The sequence below is a fragment of the Bos indicus genome, chromosome 15 (assembly GCF_029378745.1).
Source record: "Bos indicus isolate NIAB-ARS_2022 breed Sahiwal x Tharparkar chromosome 15, NIAB-ARS_B.indTharparkar_mat_pri_1.0, whole genome shotgun sequence".
Taxonomy (NCBI): Eukaryota; Metazoa; Chordata; class Mammalia; order Artiodactyla; family Bovidae; genus Bos; species Bos indicus.
In genome coordinates this window covers 43928376-43954416 of record NC_091774.1, presented here as the reverse complement: position 1 = coordinate 43954416, position 26041 = coordinate 43928376, and the positions used below count along the sequence as shown (strand labels likewise).

Sequence of the window (26041 nt, the reverse complement as noted above, 5' to 3'; positions counted from 1 at the left end):
GGTACTCAGAGGCTGGGGTTAGTGTAGCTGCTTCTGGCGGTGGTGTGACCATTAAGGGAGTGAGGCCACCCTGAGCCGTGCAGCTCAGGCCCTCAGTCAGTCTCTGAGCTTGGAGCGGGGGAAGGAAGGCAAGCATGACAGGCCGGGCCATACCACCTCCACCTGGACCTCCACCGCCCCATGGTGGGAAGCCCAGCTGGAAGGAGGACCCTTGGTGGTACTGACTCAGGGTGTGGGAATCTCCTTTTCATGATGGATGGAGTCACATCCATCAGATCACATCGGATCTGAACTGTCCAGGCCCTACCTCGGTGCCCAGAAGAGCAGTGCCCTGAAGGCACAGCTGCAGGTGTAAGACAAGCACAGAGCATTTGCTACGAGATGGAAACTGGCAACATGGAAGGTCATCAACAGGTCCACATTATGATGTCTGTGGAAGTGCTGAGTTTCTACCTTCTTATTTCTAATTCTTTCTGCTTTAAGTATTTTTTGGTGATCACTGCTTGGAATCCAAGCTGCTGGGATCAAATTTAAGTCACACAGACCGGAGAAGGCTGTGGAGAAAACCGGGTCCTCCCAGGTCTCGGATCGGGGGGAGGTGGACGGTGTCTGGAGGACTCCCCTTCCCTTCCTCCCCGCTTTCCTGCTCTGCCTGGTCAGAGCCAACACCCGAGTATAAAGGGCTCCCTTAGGAAGGGCTATGCTGGAAGAAGCTGAAGTTTCAGACAAGGCAGCCCCCTCGAGGAGAAGTGAGGACCGAGAAGGACAGGTGAGTCTCACCTAAGCTGACTGAAACCCAGCTCAGCCAGCCCTTGATGTACCCAAGTCGGCTGCCCACACCATTGAGAAGCGGGTAAGACTCAAACCCATTCTCTGTCCACACCTATAACACTGGGAAAGAAAAACCAAGTTCAATTTACCAAAATACCTGTATTATCTATAAAAATTGAACTCTAACCAGTCACTGCTACTAGAGGCAGCGTTATCCATCTATGCTGGCTGCAGAAGCAGATGGCCATGTCCTGCCAGCCCACAGGCCGAACACTGTGTTAAGTGGCACGTGGGCAGTCTTATTTGTAAGGCCTCAAAAACCTGGACACTTTGGAACGGAGCAATCGGATGAAGGATCGTGGAAACATTTCGCGGGACTCCTGGGCTGTGTACTTGAAATAGTTCTGGGGGTGGGCCAGGACATCAAACAGGGCCTTGATCAGTTTCTTATCCTAAAAAGAACAGAATTTTTGTTACTGGGCCAAAATATTTAAACATGATGACATTTTGCTAAGGGAACTATAATGTCCCACTGTGAGACAGTAAGTTGATCGGCTGAAAAACACTTTGTGAAAATTGTTTCCTCTGATTTTTACCCTTTTTTCCAGTTTTTTTCCCCCCAAGGATCTTTAAAAAGCACATATTAGTTTCATAACAGAAAACTTAATATGTAAAAAATTGTTTTTCTAAACCACATGATAACTTTGGAATTTGGGGAATATTTTTAGGGTTAGTGATGTGGCAAGTGTTTATTTATACTTGTAAGTATCTGAAAGTTGGTGAACTTCAGGCTTGAAGGATGAACAAGGAGCCAAGACTCTTCAACTATTTGGAGAATAAACATGAAAACATGATTTGCTGCTGGCTTGGATTTATGATAAACAAGTTTCCCACTGCTCTTCCTTACATTTCTAGATTAAAAAATACAATTTTACTTGACAACACTAAAAACAGCTTCCCTGGTGGCTCAGTGGTAAAGAATCCACCTGCCAATGCAGGAGACCTGGGTTGGGAAGCTCCCCTGGAAAAGGAAATGGCAACCCACTCCAGTATTCTTGCCTGGAAAATGCGATGGACAGAGGAGCCTGGTGGGGCTATAGTCCATGGGGTCGCAAAAGATTCCAACATGACTTAGCGACTAAACAACACAACAAACACTTGACAACACTAAAAACAACTCCCTGTTGTTGTTGTTTTTTAAAGAAACTAAGTCTGGTGAAGATATAAAACTGCCCTCAGCCCAGAGCAGGCTCAATGTCCGAAAGGCAGCAACGTGGTGGGATAGGAAACTTTCCTCTGTGGTGCTTGGCATGGGTAACTACCATGCCCACCTAGGTATACTCACCTTAAGTATTTCCTGATGGTTCTCAGATGCATAGAGCCTGCCGTCTCGAACTATGTCTTCAATGAGCTCCTGGTAGTCCTCTGTTTGGAAAAAAGGACACTTTTTTTTTTTTTTTTGCTATGGTTTAGTTATTTCCAAGCTCACTCTTTTCTTTAATTGTTCAAATAATGTTCTGAGAAATGCCCCTTCTGCAGCTGAGACCGGTTGGGACCTGGGACCCTGTGCAGCCAGGCTGCAATGCTTGTATCTAGACACCACTCCTGGAACAAAATATAAAGAAACTGTATGGGACTAAAAATAATGGCATGCATATTCAGTTGGGGCAAACTCTTGACCCCAAAGATACAAGCAGACCAAAAAACCCAACTGCCACTTTTGAAGAACCTGGAGCAAAAGCAGGGTACTGCCCATGCCCCCTGCATACAACACCACTAAAGGGGTGGGCAAAATACCTAAGCCACCCCTCCAGCCCAACCCCTGGACACACCCCTACTCTCACCCCACATAAGGAACAAGCTTGCACCTTCTTGGGGAGCAGGGAGCAACGAGCAAGCAATCGAGGGAACCTGTTTGTTCTCCCTCCCCTGGCCACTGCAGCAGGGCCCCAGTAAAGCCTTGCCTGAATTTCTTGTCTGGCCCACCGGCACCTGTACACCCTCTCCTGATCCTTTTCCCTCAGATGAACCCTCAGAGCATCCAGCCAAGGCTCCTCCCTCCACTTTGCTCACCAGCTCCCTCTTCTCTCAGCAAATCAAGGGCGTTATTCCCGTCATTCTGCCCTTCCTTTCCTACATTACGATTTTTCTCTCTCTGCTAGTCTTTCACATCAGCACAACAGACATGCTGTTGTGTCTCTAGTTTTTTGTTTTTTTAAAAACCTTCTCTTGACCTTATTTCTCCCTCCAGCTTGCATCCCATGTCTTTGCTCCCCCTTGTAGCAAAACTCCTTGAAAGAATTGTCAGCACTCACTGTCTCCAATTCTATTTTCTTTCTATCTCAAACCCATTCCAGTCAATAGTGGCCCCCACGACTCCCCCAGAACTGCTTGTCGGGGTCCCCAGTGACCTTCACGTCGCTAAATCCCAAAGCTCAATTCTCAGCCATCATCCTCCTTGATGCAGTAGCGTTTCGAAGTCTAGCCTACTTCCTACAGTCATAATTCAAATCAAGCATATGCAAGACACAATCTCTTTAAAATTCCAGGCAGAAAAGAAGTGCCTCTTTGTATGCATATCATGTGCAACGAAACCAAACAAATCATAAGAGCATCACTGGAACTGTGTGGGAGGAGTTCTCAAAAAGTTTCCCCTCCTCAAGTGATGGGAAATGGAAATTCATAGGATAAGACTCATAATTACTAACTGAATACATGTTTGTACAATGTCTCTGGTCCTCTGTTCATTTGGTCTCTTTCTTCTTATCCTTTAATTTTAGTGAATACAAAAACTATACAATATGAATAAGGGTACATTTTTTAAAATCTTGAATTCCTCTGCTGCGGAGTTAGAGAATTAGCCCCTCAGAGAATTAGCCCCTCAGAGAATCTGCCCCTTCTGATGAGGAGTTTACCATTAGGAATGCCTGTCACTATGCTGGAGAGCTGTCTGGCACCACAAATCCTTCCAGATCACCATCTTTTTTTGAATTCTTATTTATTTATTTGGCTCCACTGGGTCTGAGTTGCAGCATGTGGGATCTAGTTCTCTGATCAGGGATTGAACCTGGGAGCTCTGGATTGGGCATGTGGAGCCTTAACCACTGGACCATTAGGGAAGTCCTCAAAAGAACCGTTTTTTTGTTTTGTTTTGTTTTTTTTAATCTTTCCTCTGCTTTTAAGAATGACTGTCTTTTCACTTGTTCCAGTTGTCATGGGAAAAGCACTCCAGTGTCGTAGGTAAGAACTCAGGAGCTGCAAAGGCCCTGCAACTTTGTCCTCCTGTGTCCTCAGGCGCTTACTAAAATCTCTAAGCCAGAGCGGCCTCATCTATAAATCAGGAAAGAGGTGCAGTCGCATCTCCTGCCTGGGCGGCTGGGAGGAATGCGCCAGGTCAAGCGCACTTGGCACTGGTTCTGAGTTTGGCACACGATAGCACAGCTGTGGCCCTCCTGCTTCTCCCGGCCAGTGGGCGAGTCTGTAGCAGCCTCGGCTGCCCCTTCTCAATGCAATTGCTGTTCTTCTGGGTTTAGAACCACGTATCAGATTTGTCTGAAATATATGTTGAGAAAAAATATTAAATAGGCTCTGGTGAGGACCTAAGAGGTTCTGCATGGCCAAAGCAGCATTTTTCAACTATTTTCTGCTGTGACGTGCCAGATCCATTCTCATGAGCCTAACCAGAGTTATATGTAATTTTCTCTGGTTCAAGCAACAACTCTTTATTTGAATTTTTTTTAATTAAAAAAGCAAGATGTTTTCATGTGTCACAGAGTTGAGAACAGCCTGAACTAAAGTGTGTGAGCTCTGGTGACATTTGTTTTGGCTTCTCCGTGGCTTTTGGGTGCCTTCCTCATCCCAGCTGGCTGCCTGCGGGGAGAGGAGGATCTGTCTCCCGGCAGAGCCACATGGGAGCCATGTGTGTCCATCTAGGAATCTGATGCTGAGATCCCTTGTCTTGGTGTCTGACGTGTTTTAGGCACCAAGATGATGATTCTAGATCTTATCACATGTTAGAAATAAACTATGTGAGGTGTTCTTAGGAACTCCGTAGAATACTGTCTTTCCAAAACAGCAACTTTTCATACTTGTCTGCCTGAAAACCTTCAATGGCTCCCTATACAATTAGGTCTACCCTTCCGAGCTTGGCACTTGAGTCTCGTCATAGCCTAAGCCTGCCTCCTACCACTCTCATCTCTCACTGCTGAGTCCCGCGCACCCTGCCAATGGGCCAAATCATCAGGCCCCAACATGCCAAGTGCTCCATCATTTCACCCATGTCATTTCCTTTTCCTGAATGTTCTTCCTGCCGCTTATAAGAAAACTTATAAATTCTTTTGACTCAAACCTCCTGAGACTTTGCTTTATTCTCTCCAAAAACCCATGTAAAGTGAACTGCAGCCCCTTCTCTGTCCTCATACAGAATCTTGTACATGCCCTGTTGTAGCATCTATGATACCATATGCATTTTATGACTCCAGCTCTTCACTCAATACCTGGCATAGGAGATGCTATTAAATATTTGCTTCATGGATGAATGAATAAGTTCATGATGAATAGATGACTCTTCCCCTACTAGGTTATGAGTCCCTCCAGGACAGGATCTAGTTCATTTTGTGTTCCTAGTAAATGTTTGTCCCACAAGTCTCAGAATTAGATAGGGCCCCAGGTCTCACATCGGCCACCCCTTCATTTAACAAGAAGAAAGTAAAACCAGAGGTCATCTAACTTGCCCAAAGTTAAACAGCAAGTTAGTGGCAGAGACAAGACCAGAACTCAGGTCTTTTTCCCCATCCTTAGGATTCCATATAAGAAAAGCCACAATCATAATAAGTTAATATTTGCTGAGCATTTACTATGTGCCAGGCACCAAACCAAGTTCTTTATGGATTATCCCACTGAACTCTCACATTAAGTCTAATGATTATCTATCTTCATTTACATATTAAGAAAAGGAAGCCTAGAGTTGGTAACATCACAAAGTCACAAAAGAGATGATACCCAACCTGCCTAACTCCAATGCCCACACTCCATCCCACCAAGCTATGTTCACTTTTATTTACTTTTGAAAACATCCTTTCATGCCTGTAGTTAGTGTCTCCAAATACCTGCTTAGAAACTGGCACTTGTGAGTCAGCAGTGTCCTTTCTCCATAACCTGCCTGCATTGCTGAGCATGTGTGCTTGTCAGCACTCCGCCAGCTGGCCCAGAGTGGGTTCTGTTCAAACCAGAGCTGCTCCTGACACATGTTGCAGCCTGAGCTTCACAGTGCTCACCATCGTATGTCACGTATGGGACCTGGAACCCTCTGGCGCTGTTCCCCTCATTGGACTTAAACTGAATCCACAGCCTCTTGGATCTGGAGGTGAAGGCGATGGGGCGTTCGTAGGTCTGGCAGGTTTCATATGTTGTCACAGAATTGGATGAAGCTGCCAAGGGAAGTTGGAGGGGGTGGGGTTCAAGTCACCACTGAGCCTGCAGACAACGGACACTCATCTTTTCAGACACTCAGACCACAGAACAAGTCATGTGCAAGGGTTCTTCAGGACCAGTGGAGTCCTCAGAAGGAAACTGGAAATCTAGTCCTGGACATCTAGTAGATGCAGCTGGTGATGGTGGGCCCTAGGGACAGCTCACTGCAAGGCCCCTGGCTGGCAAAGAGCAGCAGCTCAGGCTGCAGCAGTCATGCAGGAGCTGAGTTAGGGCCCTCACATTCTAGCGCCAACCTGCTGTAACCCAGTGATAATCACCACCATTGGCTGCATGCTTCCTAGGACCAGGCAGTGCGCGCTGCACTTTATGGACGTTATCTCACTTAACCCTGCCCTCCCCCAAACAAGAGGAAGTTGGTGCAGTGGTTCCCTCACTTATAGAGAGATTAAGTATATGCATCACACAGGGTCACACAGCCAATATGTGGAAAAATCGGGACTCAGACTCACACCTGACTTCAGGCATTGCAACCACTAACAAGAATGGCAAACACTCTGTGGTGGCCTGGTGCGCCATTATTATTCTCAGTGCTTTGCAAATATAAACTGATCTATTCCTCACGACAACCTTATGAGGTAGCAACTATTATTATCCTCATTTTAACAGATGAGCACACCGAGGCAGAAAGTTCCAGAATGTATTCCAAGATCATAGAACTAATAAGAGGTGGAGTTGGGATTCTGACCCAGGAAGTCTGGCTGCAGAGCCTCCTCACTATGCTGCCTCTAAGCTGTGTTGATGGCAGTATCCTTTATGCACACCAGGTCATGTGTCAGGATGGGAGGTGGGTCCCTCCTGGCTGGACCAGGCCCTTGGTCTTGGTCAGTGCCCAAGCCATGAGCTGTTTCCCAGGGTGAGGCCTGTGTCTGGAGTCCTGAAATCAGCCCTCCCTGAGGTTCACTGACACTGTGTCCTTGCCGAAGAGGCTTCCCAGTGAGCACAGAGGGGAGACCGACCTGCAGCACTGCTTCGTCTAGGGTTCAACAGGAGGTCTCAACCTGTGGTTTTGTCTAAATTTTGTTTTCTTGGAAAACCCTATAAACTCATGTCTCATCTCTGTTCTAATACAGGGTGGCATTCCAGGCCTGCATCTCCCATTTAAAGTCTGGTATAACCAACAAGAACATATGGTACAGCACAGGGAACTATACTTAATATTATGTAATAACCTATAAGAGAAAAGAATCTGAATCACTGTTTTGTACACCTGAGACTCACATGATCTTGTAAATCAACTCTATATCAATAAAAAATTTTTAAAATAATAAAGCCAGGTGGTGTGCCATCAGGCTTCCCTGCTGGCCTCAGAAAGGGAGGGGAGCAGAGGAGTGAGACGCACCAGTTTTCCGCATCACGAGGTAGTCCCCACAGTCGTCCTCTATGGGCAGGAAGATCTCAGGGACCACAATCAAGATGCGGCGCTTAGGGGGTGGATTGATGGTCCAGGTACATTCTGTGTTGGCTGGGTAATTGCCTGGGTAGTTTGGGGATTCGATGTACCCGGTGAAATCACCCAGCTCCCCTCCGCATCTTCTGTCTGGAAGAGGAAATGCCATGAGTCATGAAAGTACAACACAGCCACCATCATGTCACGGCCAGCACCCGCTTGGCTAGGGAGAACCACTGCATCTCTGTTGCCACGGAGGAACAGGGCCAGAAAGTGACACCATTGTGGGGATAAGTCTGTACCAGCGCCCCCCCCAACCCCCCAACCCCCGCTAAGAGCCCAAGTACATTAGCTTTCCACACAGAGCCCACCCCTCTGAGTTCCCAGGGCATCATTTTCTCATCAACTTGAAGGTCAGGGGCAGGTGTTTGTGAAACAAAAGAATAACTTTATTTTCTACTGTTTTGTTTACGAAGTCCAAGCACTGGGAGAACGGGTGGTACAGAACGGGCAGGTCTGTCAAAATAGGGAGAACAGAGCTGACTGTTAGCAGAGGGTATTCTACCCTTTCCTAGACATCTCTGGTGAAGACTTGACAGCCATACTCTCACTTTTCTCTCTGGTCAAGACCATGTTTTATTTTCAAGTGGGGAAGAGAATTCCATTCAGCTATCAGTCAGTATGGGGCGTGATACACATTCGCCTCTGGCACCAAAGACATGTGGGTACACACTTGTGGGTACGCACACAGACACACACACACACTCCACCTCAGCCACATCTTCACTAACTATCTCTCCACTCATCCAACAAATATTCTCGCCCTTACGGAGCTTATCGTTTACAACTATCAGGTGAATGTGTTCCAGAAGATGTTGGAGGGACTACCTTTGGCCTCTCTAGTTGTAACTTGGATTTATTATTCCTGGCAGAAAAAAATAAATAAATAGGCTTTTGTTCCTGGAAGAGAAAAAGGGGAGGGGAGAGCCCTGGATGCCTCTGAGCCTGACTGGCCACCCGAGGAACTAAAAAACAACTGAGGGCCAGGGTTGGGGGACAAGGAGACAGATTCATCTCGGTAGGGAGGAAAAACCTTGTCTCCTCACACTGTGAACTGACCAAGTCTAATCTACCAACAGACTAGGATATTATGAGCAGCACTAAGCTTCCTGTTAAGGCCAATGTTCAAAAAGAGACTAGACAGCTACTTATGAGGATGTTATTAAAAGGACTTCGTTGGGATAGGGAGAAAACTAGATACTCTTCCAGTCATAAATTCCAATGATTCACCCCTCCGATCCCCTACTCTTCCAGTTTGGAGAAGCCTTCTGCTCCCCTTCATGTCAGTCTTAATGACACTGAATCAGCTTAGTTTGTCTTTTGGCCTTTACTAGAGAATTTCACATGGTGGTTATAAACAACAATCAAACAAACCGTACAACAAGTTGAATGACTTACCTCTCCATTCCTATAGAATACAAACCAAACTCTCTAGCCTGGCAGTCAAGACCACACTGAAAAAATGCTGCCTGCCATAGCAGGAAACAAAGGATGTTGCGGCCATCAAGCCACGAGACACTGCAGGCACCCCAAAGGATGCACCCTGAGGAGACTCAGGATGAGAAAGCAGAGGGCACTGGCCCCAGATAGCTGAGGTGCATATCGAAGGAATGATATCAGTGAGCCCAGACGCTTGCATCTTCCCATACACAGAAAAGTGTTAAATTCCTTAACTTCAGACGTCTGGTTTTCTTTGATTAACAGTAGTCTTCTGATGCTCCGACTACCTGGTCTCTCTTTACTGCTGTGTATCCTGGCTCCTCCCTTGCCTCTTTGGAGCAGTTCCTTACAGCTTATCAGAGAGGCTGCATTCCAGGCTTAAGTTCTCAGTTTTGTGTACCAAATAAAACACAACTCTCAACTTTTAGGTTATGCTTTTTCTTCCTTTTCTGGTCAATAAGGCCTCCCTTCCTGGTCTGCTCAGCCTCCCTGCAGCACATTCCATGATCAGGTCCAGGGGTTTCCTCCCATAAAGCCTTTTACTCTCCTGAGTCTGTGCTTCCTCCCAGCTGCTCTCCTGGGCCTGAGGCTCATTCTTCTTCTCTCTGCCAACCTTCCCTGTCAAAACCTTCTCCTACCCTCCTGAAGCCTTTCCTCATCTCTCCAGACAGAGGGCTCCCCTGGTGGCTCAGTCAGTAAAGAATCCAAATGCAATTCGGGAGACCTGAATTCAATCCCTGGGTTGGGAAGATCCCCTGCAGGAGAATATGGTAGTCCACTCCAGCGTTCTTACCTACAGAATCCCCATGGACAGAGGAGCCTGGTGGGCTACATACAGTCTATGGGGTTGCAAAGAGTCGGACACATCTGAGGGACTAAGCATAGCACAGCACCAGAGGGCGTGGCTCCTTCCTCCGCAATCCCACAGCTGGTGCTGCTGCAGAACCAAGGACTCATTCTGTCTGCAGTGCCTGACACAGTACAGATCCTCAAACAGTGCTTGCTGAACAGGGCTGACCTGACATTTTGCCCTTCGCGGGAAATTACAGCCAGTACAGCTTGCCTGTCTGGAGAAGTAGACTGGATGGATACAGGTGAGCACCTGAGGGTCCAGCGCTGATCGGCAGAGCCCTGAGCAGGGTAAGAGCAGCTCCATGGTCCCAAGTGAACCATGGACCCCTGCCATCCCCACTCCCAGGGAGGCCCAGGCATTGCCCTCTTAAGCACCACTGTGAAAAGCCTTAGAGGGAAACCTACTTTTACACTGGGTTATGTTTGTGGAGCCATCAAAGTCAGTCGTGGTATTTCCTGGGCAGGAAACACAATGATTTTTTCCAAATTCTGGCTGGTATGTTCCTGCTGGGCAACGAATGCATCGGTGAGTAGTGGTGTTGTAGAAATGTCCAGGTGAACACTGAACTGCAGGAGTGGGGGAGGGTGGAGAGAACAACAACAACAACAAAAGACTATTTTTATCAAATGCAACACAAGAAATTTCACAGTTCATGAAAGAAATGTTTATTCCCAAGTGAAGTACTGCTTCCCTACTAATCTGGGGCTAATCAACACTTAATTCCCTAAATAGCCCGCTTGGGTGGGACCTGTGACTCATGACACTGAGAAAATTACAAAGGGAATGAGGTATGGGTGTATCTTCTGAGTTTAGGGTCTGTGCCATCAGACACGAATGCTCACAGCTGTCTTCACGCACAGCAGCTTGTGAGCATGGAGGGGCACAGAGCCGACCCCAGGGTCCAGGCTGAACTCTGGCAGGAAGGGGTAAGGTTCCAGAGAAGGGGCAGGGTCTGTTCTGGAGCAGGGAGCTCTAGGTAAGGGAGAGGTGCTAGAGGAACCTGGAAGGAAGGAGCAGAGGGAGGCTGGGGACTAAACCTGGGTGCTTCTCCCCGGTCTCCCTGCAGTCAGCCCCATCCAAAGGGGCCAAGGTGGGAGGGCAAGGAGGCCCATGTCTGGGCAGTTCCTGAGCTCCCTGCCCATCCTGCAGGAATGAATTGCCTTGGAGACCTAAGCTCCCTGCCGCTGAGTTCCACACAGGGCGCCTTGGGCTGGGCTTGATCGGAGCTGTACTAGACTCCTTGGTCCTCAAAAGGAAAATTCCGCTTGGGGAAAAGGCAAGCTGCCAAGTCCTCACCTCTGGTTTCACAGTCCTGAAAGGAAGTGGCTCCAGGGTGTTTGGTGGGGAGGCCCCCTCCACAGGGAAAGCAGGAAGTGCGGCCGGCTTCAGGCTGGAATGTGCCCCGGGCACAGGGCTGGCAGGGTGTGAAGCCATCTGCAGAGTATTCACCTGGTTGGCACAGACCTGGGGGAGGAATGACCCTAGGTGAGCAAGGCCCCCGGGGAGAGCCTGCCCCACCTCTCTGCAAGTGAGATCAGAGAGATGTGGTCAGGCCTGTCCGCCTGTGCTGACCTCGGCTCCCACCTCAGCAAGCAGAAGCCTTGTCCTGCCCTTCGGCTGACCCCGATGAAGTGGCTTGTGGGTGCCTGATGTTTACCCACAGGGCAAAGATGGAGACAAGTGTTGACTCTTCTGAAATATGGAGCAGGCCTGAATATGCTGCAGGCTGAGGACTACATGGGCCCAGGGAGCCACTGCACTGCTGGAGCCCCCAGAGAGAGGGTTCTCTGCCTGCAGTCACCCAGCTGATTACATCCTGGGATAAAAAGACTCTTGGTTATGGAAGGGTCCACCGGTTTTTACCAATTTTATTTACTAAGTTACATCTCCTTACATTGAGGAGTCCTGGCCTCCCTCATTTAGTCTACTAAATACAGCCAATCCCATCCACAGTAACAGAGGGACCCAGAGGCATTTATTTAAACACCTGTGTGCATGTGTGTGTGTGTGTGTGTGTGTGTGTGTGTGTGCATGCTCAGTCGCTCAGTCATGTCCGACTCTTTGCAGCCCCATGGACTGTAGCCTGCCAGGCTCCTCTGTCCATGGAGATTCTCTAGGTAAGGATACTGGAGTGGGTTGCCATTTCCTTCTCCAGGGGACTTCCCAAACAAGGGACTGAACCCAGGTCTTCTGTGTCTCCTGCACTGGCAGGTGGATTCTTCACCACTGTGCCACCGGGGAAGCCTTAAACACCTTATTTATTTATTTTAGTTTATGACAAGAATTACAGCCATAAACAAAAGTATTTCTAAAAGCACATATTTACTTAGGAATTAGCTCGTCACTAGCAAGATGCTATAAAAAGAAATCTGTTGTCTCATATTCCTAATCCTCTCTCCTCTATTAATTTTCACAGTTTTATTTCTAACCATAAGTTATAGATATAACAGTATTTAACAAATACACCTGAGGGAGGAGTCTGGAGTCTGTCAGACCTGGGTTCTGATTCTAAATCCTCTGCTCTTTGGCTGTGTGACCTTGAATGAGTCACTTTAACCTCATAAAGTTTTTGTAGTGATACAGCAACCACATGAGTAATTCACTGAACTATCCATGAATGCCTACATGATGCCTGACACAGGTAAGTATTCAATAAATTATTATTACTAGTGTTCTTATTTACTATAAATATGTATATTATTGAGATCACATACAAGTGTGAACAGATGCCCCCAAAGTACCTCCTTATCAATCTTACCATTGGTTTTAGGATGTCATAACACGGCCAAAGTTTATGCTAGAAGTCACAGTCAGTCAGTCTGAGGATCTGATTTTTAAATCAGAAAAGGTCCTGTAGTTGAGTTTGGAGTCATTAAGGTGGGAACTAAAGTTGGCCCCAGAGGTCACTAGAAAGAGAGGCAGGGCTGCCAGGGCCCTGGTGCACTCAGCCCTGGACATCACCTAAAAATTTCCAGATCAAATCACACCATCCATTTGAGCCCACAGAGTGTCAGGACAGCTGGCCCTTCTACTGTTTAATAAAGACATTTACAGTAAAATAGGGAAAAAAGCCCATAGAACCCAAGTAAGCGTGGCTCCAGAGTTAATATTTTATAGATGATTAAAAACTCTTCATGGAGTTTTAACAAAATAGCCAGATGGACACTTTTAAAAAAATCAGTGGGGCAAGGAGAAAGTGTAGCATTGAAACATAAACATTACCATATGTAAAACAGCTAGTGGGAAGTTGCTATATAACTCAGGGAGCTCAACTTGGTGCTCTGTGATGACTTAGAGGGGCAGGATGGGGTGGGAGGTAGGAGGGAAGTTCAAGGGGGAGGGGATATATGCATACTTATGGCTGATTCACGTTGTTATATGGCAGAAACCAACACAACACTGTAAAGTAATTATCCTCCAATTTAAAGAAAAAAAGCAATAAGCTATGACTTTGAGATGAAATCTTGAAATAATCAGAGCTACTTTCTCCATTTTTTGACATTTTCAGAGAATCGCTCCACACTGGTTGATCACTCAGGTCTCAGAGGTTATTTATTTACAGTGATGAAACATGCAGTTGCAACAAATACACATTTTCTCTGCCAGTGTATTATATCAGGTCTTCATTTATTTATTCAGCAAATAAGATGAGCCCAATAAAGTTTCTACCAGTAGGAATTCCATGGTGTAGTACACATTTTCTGCATTAAGATGTTATTTATGCCTTCTGTCTCAACAATGATTTCAGAGACTGGGGGAGTAAGAAGGGACAGACAGAATTCTTACCTCCACATTCAGACACATTCCAAGCTTCTGGGGTCTTCAGGGTCCCAGGACTTCCTGGTCTTGGACATGGTTCGCATGTAATTTGCCCTTCCTCATTTTGGAAGGTTCCATTTGGACATAAAATACAGCGTTCCTGTGCTCCATCATAATATGTCCCAGCCCTGCAACTGACTAGCCAAAGGGGGAAATGATCTGGTCAGTGAGAGGACAGAGCCAAAGGAAGGATGGTATGAGTGCTGGGGATGAAGGTCAACTGCTGGCATTGACCACACACTTCCCTATACAATCCCCCTGAATACAGAACATGTGCCATCTCTGGGTTCCTTGTGCACACTCATCTGCCATTATCCCTGTCACCCTCTGCTGGGGTGTTTACAGGTCCTTTTTCCCTAAACCTTGAGTTCCTTGAGGGCAGGGATCACAGTGGTCCTCAATAGTTTTGAACACAAGCACTTGATGACATCCCCTACTTCATGGGATTGTCAGGAGTATAAAGGTGAAAATCATTCACTGAACATAGGATTGGTATTGGAATAATAGACAGGTAGGCGACTGAGCGACTTCACTTTCACTTTTCACTTTCATGCATTGGAGAAGGAAATGGCAACCCATTCCAGTGTTCTTGCCTGGAGAATCCCAGGGACGGGGGAGCCTGGTGGGCTGTCATCTCTGGGGTTGCACAGAGTCGGACATGACTGAAGCAACTTAGCAGCAGCAGCAGGTGCTATTAATTCAGGCTACTGGCATTCTAGAAGCCTTCCTAGAAGAGGCCACATCTTCAAGAGGGCTTGAAGGATGAGTAGGAGCTCCCCAGATAGGCAAAGGGGTAGGTTGTAAAGATTCATGTCTGACATATGGGAGGAAAGGGAAGGAAGAAAGTTTGGGGAAGAAAAATAGGTTGAAAAAGTCCTTGAGTGTCAGGCCTTTGGATTTTATCCTGAAGGATTGGATTTTATCCTGAAAGAGCCATTGAAAGGCAAGGAATATGACCAGAAGCTGTGTTTTGAAATGCTCACTCTCTGTTGGCTGTGGGTACTTTATTTTCTTGGGCTCCAAAATCACCTCAGATGGTGACTGCAGCCATGAAATTAAAAGATGCCTGCTTCTTGGAAGAAAAGCTATGACCAACCTAGACAGCATATTAAAAAGCAGAGACATTACTTTACCAACAAAGATCCATCTAGTCAAAGCTACAGTTTTTCCAGTAGTCATGTATGGATGTGAGAGTTGGACCATAAAGAAAGCTGAGTGCTGAAGAATCGATGCTTTTGCACTGTGATGTTGGAGAAGACTCTTGAGAGTCCCTTGGACTGCAAGGAGATCCAACCAGGCAATCCTAAAGGAAATCAGTCCTGAATATTCATTGGAAGGACTGATGCTGAAGCTGAAACTCCAATAGTTTGGCCACCTGATGCGAACAGCTGACTCATTGGAAAAGACCTGATGCTGGGAAAGATTGAGGGCAGGAGGAGAAGGAAATGACAGGATGAGATGGTTGGATGGCATCACCGACTCGATGGACAGGAGTTTGAGCAACTCCAGGAGTTAGTGATGGACGGGGAAGCCTGGAGTGCTGAAGTCCATGGGGTCGCAAAGAGTCAGACATGACTGAGCGACTGAACTGAACTGACTGTTGGCTAAGGGGAGGGTGATTTCAAGTGTCTTACAGATGAGCAGTGCAAAATAGGATGCTTCATATTTGTAATAATACACTACAAACAGCAAATCCTAGTAAGCATCTCCTGAAAGAATAAACTACAAGGAAGTTAATGCTTCTGATCATATTTTTTTGGTGTTGTTAAACAACAAACATCTTATATCTTATTTTAGGATATGATGCTGCTGCTGCTAAGTCGCTTCAGTCATGTCTGACTCTGTGCGACCCCATAGACGGCAGCCCACCAGGCTCCCCCGTCCCTGGGATTCTCCAGGCAAGAACACTGGAGTGGGTTGCCATTTCCTTCTCCAATGCATGAAAGTGAAAAGTGAAAGGGAAGTTGCTCAGTGGTGTCCAACTCTTAGCAACCCCATGGACTGCAGCCTACCAGGCTCCTCTGCCCATGGGATTTTCCAGGCAAGAGTACTGGAGCTGGTTGCCATTGCCTTCTCCATTTAGGATATGAACATAAAGTAAATACACTGAAGTGGGTTCCCTAGTATAATACTTAAACAACATCATCAGAACCATCAAACAGGCTTTCTGATGGCTAACATTTATTGACTACTTGTGATCTATTGGGGCTTCTCATGTGGCGCTAGTAGTAAAGAATCCAGCTGCCAACGCACAAGATGTAGGAGATATGGGTTTGATCCCTGGGTCAGGAAGATCCTCTGGAGATGGGCATGGCAACTGTGCAATAAGCTTTACATACATTATCTCACTTAGTCCTGGAAACAACCCAAAGGAGCAAGGTGCTATGATTAGCTTCATTTCACAGAGACTTAGAGACATTAAATAATTTTGCCAAGGTTCCACAACTAATCTGTGAAATACACCTACAATGAGATCAAGAGCTTTGAGTTTAAAGAGGAAAAAGATCATTGAACAAAAGGGCCAACTGAATCACAATTCCAGACTTTGCAAGGATTCTCTATGGGGCATATGGGGAGTTTGACCAGAATAAACACATTTTCTTTTATATCTAAGCTGCCCAGAACTACAAAACAAAATACCACACAATAAAATTAGTTATTATAGCCCTTGAATGTGTGTCAGGGGTAATATTGGTTTTCATCCTACCCTACAAGTGCAATTTGCATATGTACTTTTTCTCTATTACCAGTAATAAAAATCTTTTCATTATTTACTTCATAATCTAAAGAAAACAAAAATGAGACTAAAAAAATCATAGTAAGCTGAAAAATGCCACTTTAAATATTACTTTTACAATGAAAATATCAATCAAGAAAGTCTACACTAAAATCTAAATCTTAATACTTTTTTATATTGTTTATTTGGATTTTCTTTTATAATATTCACATTTTTTAATTTAATTTTATGATATTTTTAGAAAAATTATAAGTGAACTAAACTCTTCCTTTCTTGGCAAAGGACATTATAGTGGATATGATGCACTGAACTGTGGCAGACAGAGCCTGTAATTCCAGACTTAGTCTCTAAATGTAGCCCTACTGGATAATGGTTTCCATAATTACTCTGTTTCAGCTCATCTCCCATGAAAAGCAGGGCTGAATTACGTACTAGGAATCATGGATTTTTATCCTGGGTCCCACCTGACTATTCCAGTGCCTACAACAGACAGTAAATGTGAGCTAACCCCTTCATGACTCTATCAAGCCAACTGTCATGAAGACTGGAAGAAGTAAATAAAACCAAGGCTGTCTGGGGCTCCTCTAGCCCAAGCCATGTCCATTGTGGGAAAGGCTGTTTCTGTAACACCCATTCACCTAAAGGGACAGTGCCCATATGGACAACAGTGATTCCAACAGCCCCACCAATCATAACTTGGAGTCAGATCAGCTTGGTCTGTTCCATCACAGTTCCTCTGTCAGAAAAAGACCCCCTCTGTGAGTGGATAAAAATGACCTGGTTCCTACTGTAAAGAGTAACTGAATGGACTCCTGCTGTTCTGGATGTCCACTCCTCCTTAAAACTACTGACTGCCCCTGCTCCAAAACCTTTTTTTTCCCCAAGGTTACATTTTGGGAAGCCTCACAATAACCCACATCTGCTACAATTTTTCAAGTGAGCAAAGAACTGAGAAATGCCCCTCAGGCCACCACCGGCCACCCCCCCCACCCCCTCCCGAAAAGAAAGCACTGATTCTTTTTTCTCAGTGTGAAAGGCCTGCTCCACATTAACAAACTCGTCACTCACAGTTTCTATTTTCCTTCCAGAGAGAAATACCTACAGACCCACAAAAATAATCCATGCCAACAACCTTCCAGATTAATTTGTTTCTTTCTCAAGGTAAAAATGAGTCAAACACTAAAAAGAAATCCTGAAATGTCATGAAGAGATGCCCGAAAACAGCTCTTTGCAAATGTGCTGAAGATCTGGCCTCAAGAGACCTCCATCCCAGTTCCAGTTGCATCTCTTTTCTCCTTGAGCAGCCGGCTTGTTTTGCTGCCCCAGACAAAGGAGCCAATCGCCCCCAGAACACTTCACGATCACAGCGAAGCTTTTGTGTGTCTTCAGTGACCATTAAAATCCCGTTCTCAAATCCCGCACAGCTGTTTTCTCCTCCTCTTCAAAAAAAAGAAAAAAAGAAAGCTTTTCTGATGCAAAAGGGAGAGACCAGTGGGGACCAGGATTAATGGTGACAAAGAGACCTGAAGGCTGGCCCTCTTTTCAACACCATGGCCTTTGAGTATTTCAGGCTATGGACAAACACTATGGTCTCTCTGCGGTTAAGATGGTGAACCTAATAATAGAGGTCACTCCCCAGCATTTGACTGTTTTCTTAAGGATCACGCCCTACCTTCTGGAGAGCCTCCGGCGGCCCACACGAATTCCCAGGGTCTCTTGGAGCTGCTGCTTTGTCCTGGCTCAGAGGCAATGGCACCTGAGGCAGTGCTGTGGCCTAGGGATCCCGACGTGAACACCTTTTAAACAAGTGTTTCAGAGTGACAGGAAATAGCACCCTCTTGGGTCAAGAGGTTGACTTGTCATGTCTGTCCAGGTTTTGGTGTGTTCTCAGGTCTCCTATTTGAAAACTTTCTTATAGTTGAGGCGGAGAGAGGAGCCCAGCTTGATGCCTTCCTTGTTGACTTCCCAGGGTATGCTACGTTTTCTTCATGCCTGGTTAATGGGACTGATTTCACTGCGTTTAAAATGTCTCTTTTGCCCTCAATGTAAATATTTCCCCAAAGATTTACCCCAGCCCCCTTTTTTCTTAGTGTTGGTGACTATCCTCGGGATGTCATCTGTTGTTCTTGTGAAGATTCATCTACTCATTTATTCAATTAAGTACTTAGCACCAGTACTGTCTAGGAGCTGGAGATACAGCAGAGAAGACAGACATGGCCCTGCCCTAAAGGGGCTCTTGCTCGAGTGGAGAATATGGGCAATAAATGAGCAAACAAATAAATATATAGTAGAATGCTAACGAGAGGTAAGTGCAACGAAGAAAATTCAAACAGGGAAGAGAGTAAGGCAAAGACTAGTGGTCTGCATGAATGCTATTTTAGAAGAATAGCTCAGAAAGGCCTCTGTGAGCAGAGATCAGAGTGAAATGAGGGAAGCAGTTTTGCAATGGTCTTGCCTGATAGCAAAAGAGCCAGTGCAGCAGGAACATAGTGAAACGTGCTAGGTGATATGAGATGAACTCTAAAAGCAAGCATGGGGCAGATTACATAGATTCTTGAAGGTCTCGGTAAGGAAATTAGCCCTTACTCAAAGTGTGCTGAAGGTTTTGAATGGGGCAGGGACATGATCTGACTTACGTTTCTAAAAGATCTTCTGGCTGCCGTGCGGATAACAGATGGAAGGCAGGCAAGGGTAACGTGAACAATTCAGAGCCCATTGCAATAGACTGGGCAGGAGATGGTGGTGGTTTGGAACAGAGCAGTAAAAACAGAGGAAAAGAAAACTAGTTAGACTCAGGTAAAAAGGCGGATCTGACAGGATTTGCTAATGGATTCAATAAGGAGCATGACAGAACAAGAGAGGTCAAGAAAACTGAGGCTTTCAACTAGAGCAACTAAGCAACAGGGAAGCTAGTTAAAGAGGTGAGGGTGAAGGGGGTTTTGGTGTGGAGTGAGGGAGGAGAAGAAAAGGTTTTGTTTAGACATGTTGAGTTTAAGAAACTTTGAGGCCATGCAAGTGTTGGTATTGAGAAGGCATTCGTTATGCTGGTGGTTTCCAAGCTAGACTACTACACCTCAGCAGTTTACAAAGTATTTTCACATCTATGCATATTAAATTTTACCTAAAAAATAAGACATAAAGAAAGGTTCATTGGTTTAGTATCTAAACCAGACTTACCATAGTAATCATTTTGAAATATATAGAAATATCAAATCACTATGTCATGTACCAGGAGCTAATATAGTGCTATAGGTCAGCTATAATTCAAAAACAAACAAACTCACAGAAAAAGAGATCAGGGTAGGAGAAGAGGAAATTGGATAAGGGTGGTCAATAAGTACAAACTTCCAGTTATAAGATAAGTACTAGGAATATAATGTACAACATGATAAATATAACTGACACTGCTGTATGTAATACACGATAGTTATTAAGAGAGTAAACCCTAAGAGATCTCATCACAAGGAGAAACTTTTTTTTTCATATTTCTTCAGTGCTGTAACTATTTGATCTGATGGATGTTCACTAAACTTACTGTGGTAATCATCTCATGATGCATGGAAGTCAAATCATTATGCTGTACACTTTAAACTTATACTTTGCTGCATGTCTATTATATCTCAATAAAACTGAAAAAAAAATATATTTTTTTAAGTTCTTCTGTTTAAAAAAGAAGAGAGATTGGCCCCTCAGTCAGCCCACATCTCCACAAGTCAGACACACATGTGGAGACACAAAATCCCCAAGAAAGAGACCTGCGAGTGGGGAGGTACCGACTGACTCACTTCTTTCCCATGTCTCGAGAAGAACTTCAATTAGGCCTTGTTGAACAGGTTTCCTGATTATATTATCTGGTCTCAAACAAACAAACCATCACGAAGTAGAAAGCAGCTTCCAACAATTCTTGTAGAAATCCTGGACCCATGATGCAGGACCAGGGATGCAGGCGCAGGTGAGCCCCAGGGAAGCGCAGAACGGACACAGCTTGTTCTCCTGGTACCAGCTCTTGTCAAACCATATCCCAAGATAGGAACAGCAATGATTTAATCAGCTCTGACAAGAAGTGAGCCAAAACACTAGCAATGAACAAAAGACTATTTGAAAAAAATGATTTACAGCCACTACCGTTAACAATAAACCTTGCTGAGTTGTCAGCATGGTGCCTTCAGAGGCTAGCCAGCTATTTAAAATTTTGTTTATTTAATCTGTATCTCTTTTTTTAAAATGATGCATACAATATATTAGGTAATAGTATAAGTATATAATTTTAAAATAAGTAAAAATTCATAAATTCAAAAATATTTCACTGTGTGTGTGTGTGTGCGTGCGTGTGCGCATGTGTGATAAAACATTCGGCACCTCTAGGACAGGTAAGTTCAGCGGTTAGAGTTGTAGAGGGCAGTTTGGGAGTCACCAGCATATGGTGGTATTTAAAACTATCACAGCGCTGAATGAGGTCATCGAAGAGAGTTAAAAAAAAAATAAGGGATGGGCATGGAGGACTGAGCCCTGGGATCCCTGATGTCTAGAGATAAAAAAATTAGGGGAACCCCAGCATGGGAAATGAAAAGGGAGCAGCCGGTGAAGCAGGAAGAGAACCAGAGGTGTGTGGTGTGTGAACCCATGAGAAGAGTTTCCGGGAGGAGGGAGGGGTCAGCAGAGTCTGGGTGACAGCTGGCAACCTGGATTTGGTAACATGGAAGTTGTTAGAAACCTTGGGAAAAGCAGTTCCCCTGGAGACGTTGGGAATGAAAACCAGGTTGGTTAGGGTGGAGGAGAAAATGGTCGATGAGGAAGCAAAGACAGGGAATTTAGACAAGTCTTTCAGGGAGTTTTGCTTGACAGGGGGTCAAAGAAAGGAGGCAGGATCTGGAGAGAAGCAAAAGAAGTCAAAGGAGGATTTGTGCGGGTTTTAAGAAAGGAGTAGGTTTGTGTGCTGTTGGAAACGATCCAGTAGAGAAGGAGAATTCTGAGATGCAGGGTCGGTGGGGACAAGAGCAGGAACATTGCTCTTGAGATGGTGAGAGGGAATGGGCCCTGGAGCCCCAGGGGAAGAGTGGGCCCTAGGAAGGAGTGTGGGCTGTTCATCCCTTTTAACAGTAGGCAAGTCAGAGCAGTGTGGACAGACGCAAGTTGGGGGGGTCAGTCTACACCTGGAAAGGTGACGTCATTTTCCTAGACTCCCACCTGCCTGTGGACATTTCTGCCTGGGAGTCTTGTTGTAACTCAAATTCTACTTTCCCAAGGGGAATGCTTCTCTTCCCTTTCCCTGTCCAAGTCTTCCTACCCCTCTGACTTTATCCTCTTTATAAACAGCATCTCTACACTCCCAGTCACCAAGGCTCCAAACCACATTAACCCAGACTTCTCTTCTCCCTGCTGCAGCATCCTATACCTGGGTCCCTTTTGTATGTCCCCGATTTTTTATCCCTATGGCACTAGTGTCCTTTGCTCCTCACCATCTCATATCTAGATTACTGCAATAACCTTCCAGTGCACTCCCTTGCTGGCCGTTCCTCCTGGCCCCAGCTCTGTTATTACCCACAGATTCACCTTCCTAAAGTACTTCTCTGACTGCTTCACTCCCTGCTTCAAAAGCCTCTTCGACTTGCCAACCTGCACTTTTCAGTGTCTTCAACTCAAACTCAGCCTTCAGTCTCCTTTTCTGGTATATGAGTGTTCATTCTTTCTCATGCCCTCTCAAGAGCCCATTTTTTTTTTTCTGCTTTTCCTATAAATCTTTTGATTATTTCTTCCCCAGTGATCACATTCATCTTACCATTCAACCAACCCACAGGCTTTTTGTCGGTGCCTCCTGCATACGAAACAGGGCTGGGTAAGATGGGGGACATATGGAAAGAAAATGCAGGATCAGAGGCCAAGTCGGAAACCTCTGAGCTCACCCCAACCATTTCCTCATCTCAGTCCCCAATCCAATTTATCACCAAATGCTGTTCACGTCTCCTCCTAAATATTTCTCTAATCTACTGTTGCTTTTCTATTCCATCTAGTGCCTTCATGTTCTCAGTATCTCTTATGCAAAGCATTTAGAAGCTCTCAAATAGGCTTTTCTGCCTCCAGTCCTGACCCTCAATTCAGTTGGAGAGCTCTTTCTAGAATATAAATATGACCTTATGCTCCCTGATTTAAGCCTCTAATGATACCTGTCACCTACAGATAAACACATTCAAGGTCTCTCATGACTTAGCCATGTTTTTCCCACTAGCCCTGCTGCCCACCACATCCCACCTTCCACTCCAGGGATAGTAATACTGAAATGCCAAAGATGCCCTGTGCACATCTTGCTGGTCCTCACTGCCCAAGACTGTTCCTCTACCCATTTATGTATCGTCTGTGCTCCCTTTGTGCTTCCTTTAAAGCTCACTGAGGCTTCCCCTCTTTGGGGAAGGCTTCTCTGACTCTTCCCTGGGAGGGTGACAACTTGAGGGATGCTATCTTACTTATTCAGTCCTCCTCAGCACCCACCACAAAGATGGCCCACAGAGGACTCTCCATATGAGTTAGGTATGAGTAGGATAATCACAGGGCATACACAGTACCCAGGAGAGCTGAGAGTATTCAAACTAAGAGTTAGGAACGTGGGCTCTTGAGTCAGACCCGAATTTGAATCCTGGCTCTGCCACTTGCTTGCTGCACGACATTGAGAAAACTGCTTACCTTCTCATGCCTTTGTTTCCCTATCTATAAAAATGGGATGATGCAGAATAGACTTGTGACAAGGACTAAATTAGAAGAGTCCTGTAAGGTGCTTAGGGCTTCCCATGTGGCACTAGTGGTAAAGAATCCACCTGCCAATGCAGGAGACATAAGAGACTCAGGTTCAATCCCTGGGTCAGGAAGATCCCCTGGAGGAGGGCATGACAACCCATTCTTGGTATTCTACAGTATTCTTGCCTGAAGAATCCCATGGACAGAGAAGTTAGTTAGAGTCCACAGGGTCACAAAAAGTCAGAAGTGATTGAAGGGACTAAACACACACACAGGTAAGGTGCTTAACAAAGGGCTAAATGCATTAAGTGTTCAATAGATGTCAACATTTTACTAAATTATGTTTTTTAAACTGTTTTAATTAAATGAATTTCCTATCAAGTCTAGGTGATAAATATTAGTTTAATATTGGTCTATATATACCATTTACATTTTCCTTGATTTAAAACAGAAATTTTCCACCTGCTCAATTCCAAGTAATTTCTGTTTTGAAAAAATTAAGAAGAAAATACCTGGCTTCTCCCTGCCTCAGGACCTTTGCATGTGCTGCTGTCTCCTCTGTTCACGCACTCCCTGCTTCCATTGGGTTTGCATGCTCAGTTCTTCCTTCTCACTTAGGTCTCAGCTCAAACGCAACCTGCTCTGGCAGCCTTCCTTGAATACCCTGTAAAGAGCAGAAATCTCTCCTCCCCTCTGACACTTTCTGTTCTATTAGTTCAATAGCACTTATAATTTCTGAAACTATCCTTTCCGTTCCTTTTTGATTACCCATCTCTCTGCATTAGAATGTGAGCTTCATAAAAGCACAGTTTTCACCCATTATATTCTTATTGCTTCATCCCAAGTTCTTATTGTGGCACAGAGTGGGATCTCAATAAATTCTGTTTGAATTAATTTTTCCCAACTGCTGCAGAAGAAAGCTACTACTATTAACATTTGAATTAAACTTTTCTAGTTTCTCAAGGACCCAGGCACTAGAATACTTCCCAGTTTGCCAGTTGTCTGGGTTGTCTTTTTAAAATTTCGGCAAGTTTCAAAATAATCAAATACAAAAATTTATACTTTAGCAAGTATATTTCTTAAATAATGTATCCTTTATGAAAGGATAAATAGCTATGAAAGAAAAAGAGAAATCCAAGTCATTATTAATTTTTCTTTAGATACAAAGGACTTTATGAATTACTACAAGCTTGAGGAATTTGTTCCTTGGAGAATATAGTTGCTATTTTTTTTTTTTTGCCATCTTGCTAAAATTGATCACAGATGGTACAAAGATCACTTGCAGAGTGGGCTGTCCTCAAAGTCCTTAAATAATGAGACTTTACTATATAAAATTATTATAAGAAAGAAAATGTTTGATCAGACGTGACTATGTTCTTTGATAAAACTTGGGGCCTTAAATTTTATTTTTTAAAAATTATGTTGGAAAAACAAAAACTTCAATGGAAAGATAGCTAAAGAAAATGGATATTCTTAGAAGAGGAAATCAAAATGGCCACAGACATATGACAGCATACTCAGTTTTACTAATAATCAAAGAAAAACAAGTTCAAATGACCATCATTTTTACTTATCAGATTTGCAAATCTGAGTTGCAAATTAAAAAGATCAATAAAATATAATCCATGTTACCAATGATGTGGGGCAATAAGCACTCAATCACAATGTTGGGGGGAGTATATATTAGTATGTTTTTGGAGGTTGAATTAGCAGTATCTATTCAGTTTTAAACATGTACGTCCTTCGACCTGCAATTAAACATCTACAAGTCTATCTTCCAGAAATATTGGTCTGTGCACAAAAAGAATATTTATTGCAGCATTGTTGGTAATAGAAAAATTAGGAATAGCTTGATTAAATGTCACCCTCAGGAGTATGGCTAATAAATACTGGTGTCTTAAGACAAATGTAGACCAGGAAGCTTTAAAAGAAGTACGACAGCTCCTCTGTTAGCATGGGAAGGTGGCCATGATCTACTCTGTAGTTAAAAACAATATGCAGTATGTTAAAATTGCATTGATATATTTTTTACTGTTTTATCACACACAAACCTTCAGCCTGTTTTTAATACAGCAGCCAAAGTTATCCTTTTCAAACATAAGTCAGAACCTTGTTATCACTCTGCTAAAACCCCTTCTCAGGTTTTTCTCTTACTCAGATTCAGAGTCCTCACCACTGTTTCCACTCCCCACGTGCTCTGGCCCTGTGCCTCTGCTCTGACTTTCTTCTTCCACCCTCCTTTACCCAGCTCCCATCACCCCAGCCTTCTCCTCGGTGCCTCGGGGTTTTAGTCTCACTGTTTCCTTTACCCGGGGCTCTTCCCCTAGAAGTCCTCACTGCCGGTGCCTCCCACCCTTCACATCTCTCCCCAAATATCACTTTTCAATGACCACAGCCCCTGAGCATAGTCTGCATTTTGGCAGAGTACCTTCATCCCCACCCCTCCCCTTTCCCTGGCATTTTCTTTTTGTTTTTATTTTATGGCTGTGCTGCGTGGCATGACCAGGGATCAAACCTGCACCCCTCTGCATTGCAAGCGTGGAGTCTTAACCACTGGATCACCAGGGAAGTCCTACCTCGGCATTTTCTATTCCACTTCCTTGCTTACCTGTTCTTCACTCCCTCACCACTATTTGCTACAGGATATACTTTCTTCTTTATTGGTTTGTGGCCTGTCTCCCTCTTCTAGAACTCTAAACTTGGCAAGGGCTGAGATTTTTGCTCTTTTTTGTCTCATTGCTGGATTCCAGCA

At 44.8% G+C, this 26041-nt stretch overlaps 1 protein-coding gene across 8 annotated transcripts in view; it reads right to left on the bottom strand.

Annotated features, from left to right (window-relative positions):
- Positions 1 to 910: 910 nt before the first annotated feature.
- Positions 911 to 26041, bottom strand: part of SCUBE2 (signal peptide, CUB domain and EGF like domain containing 2) — a 65997-nt gene continuing 40866 nt past the window's right edge. For 7 of the 8 annotated variants that reach the window (XM_070803698.1, XM_019975312.2, XM_019975315.2 and 4 more), the window contains 7 exons: positions 13791 to 13961; positions 11301 to 11468; positions 10409 to 10570; positions 7604 to 7801; positions 6048 to 6200; positions 2117 to 2196; positions 911 to 1223 (listed from right to left, as the gene is read on the bottom strand). In XM_070803698.1, the coding sequence (XP_070659799.1) occupies positions 1071 to 1223; positions 2117 to 2196; positions 6048 to 6200; positions 7604 to 7801; positions 10409 to 10570; positions 11301 to 11468; positions 13791 to 13961 (1085 nt within the window). In that variant the 3' untranslated portion in view covers positions 911 to 1070. The remainder of the gene's footprint in view (positions 1224 to 2116; positions 2197 to 6047; positions 6201 to 7603; positions 7802 to 10408; positions 10571 to 11300; positions 11469 to 13790; positions 13962 to 26041) is intronic. The other variant, XM_019975316.2, reaches the window with a different exon arrangement.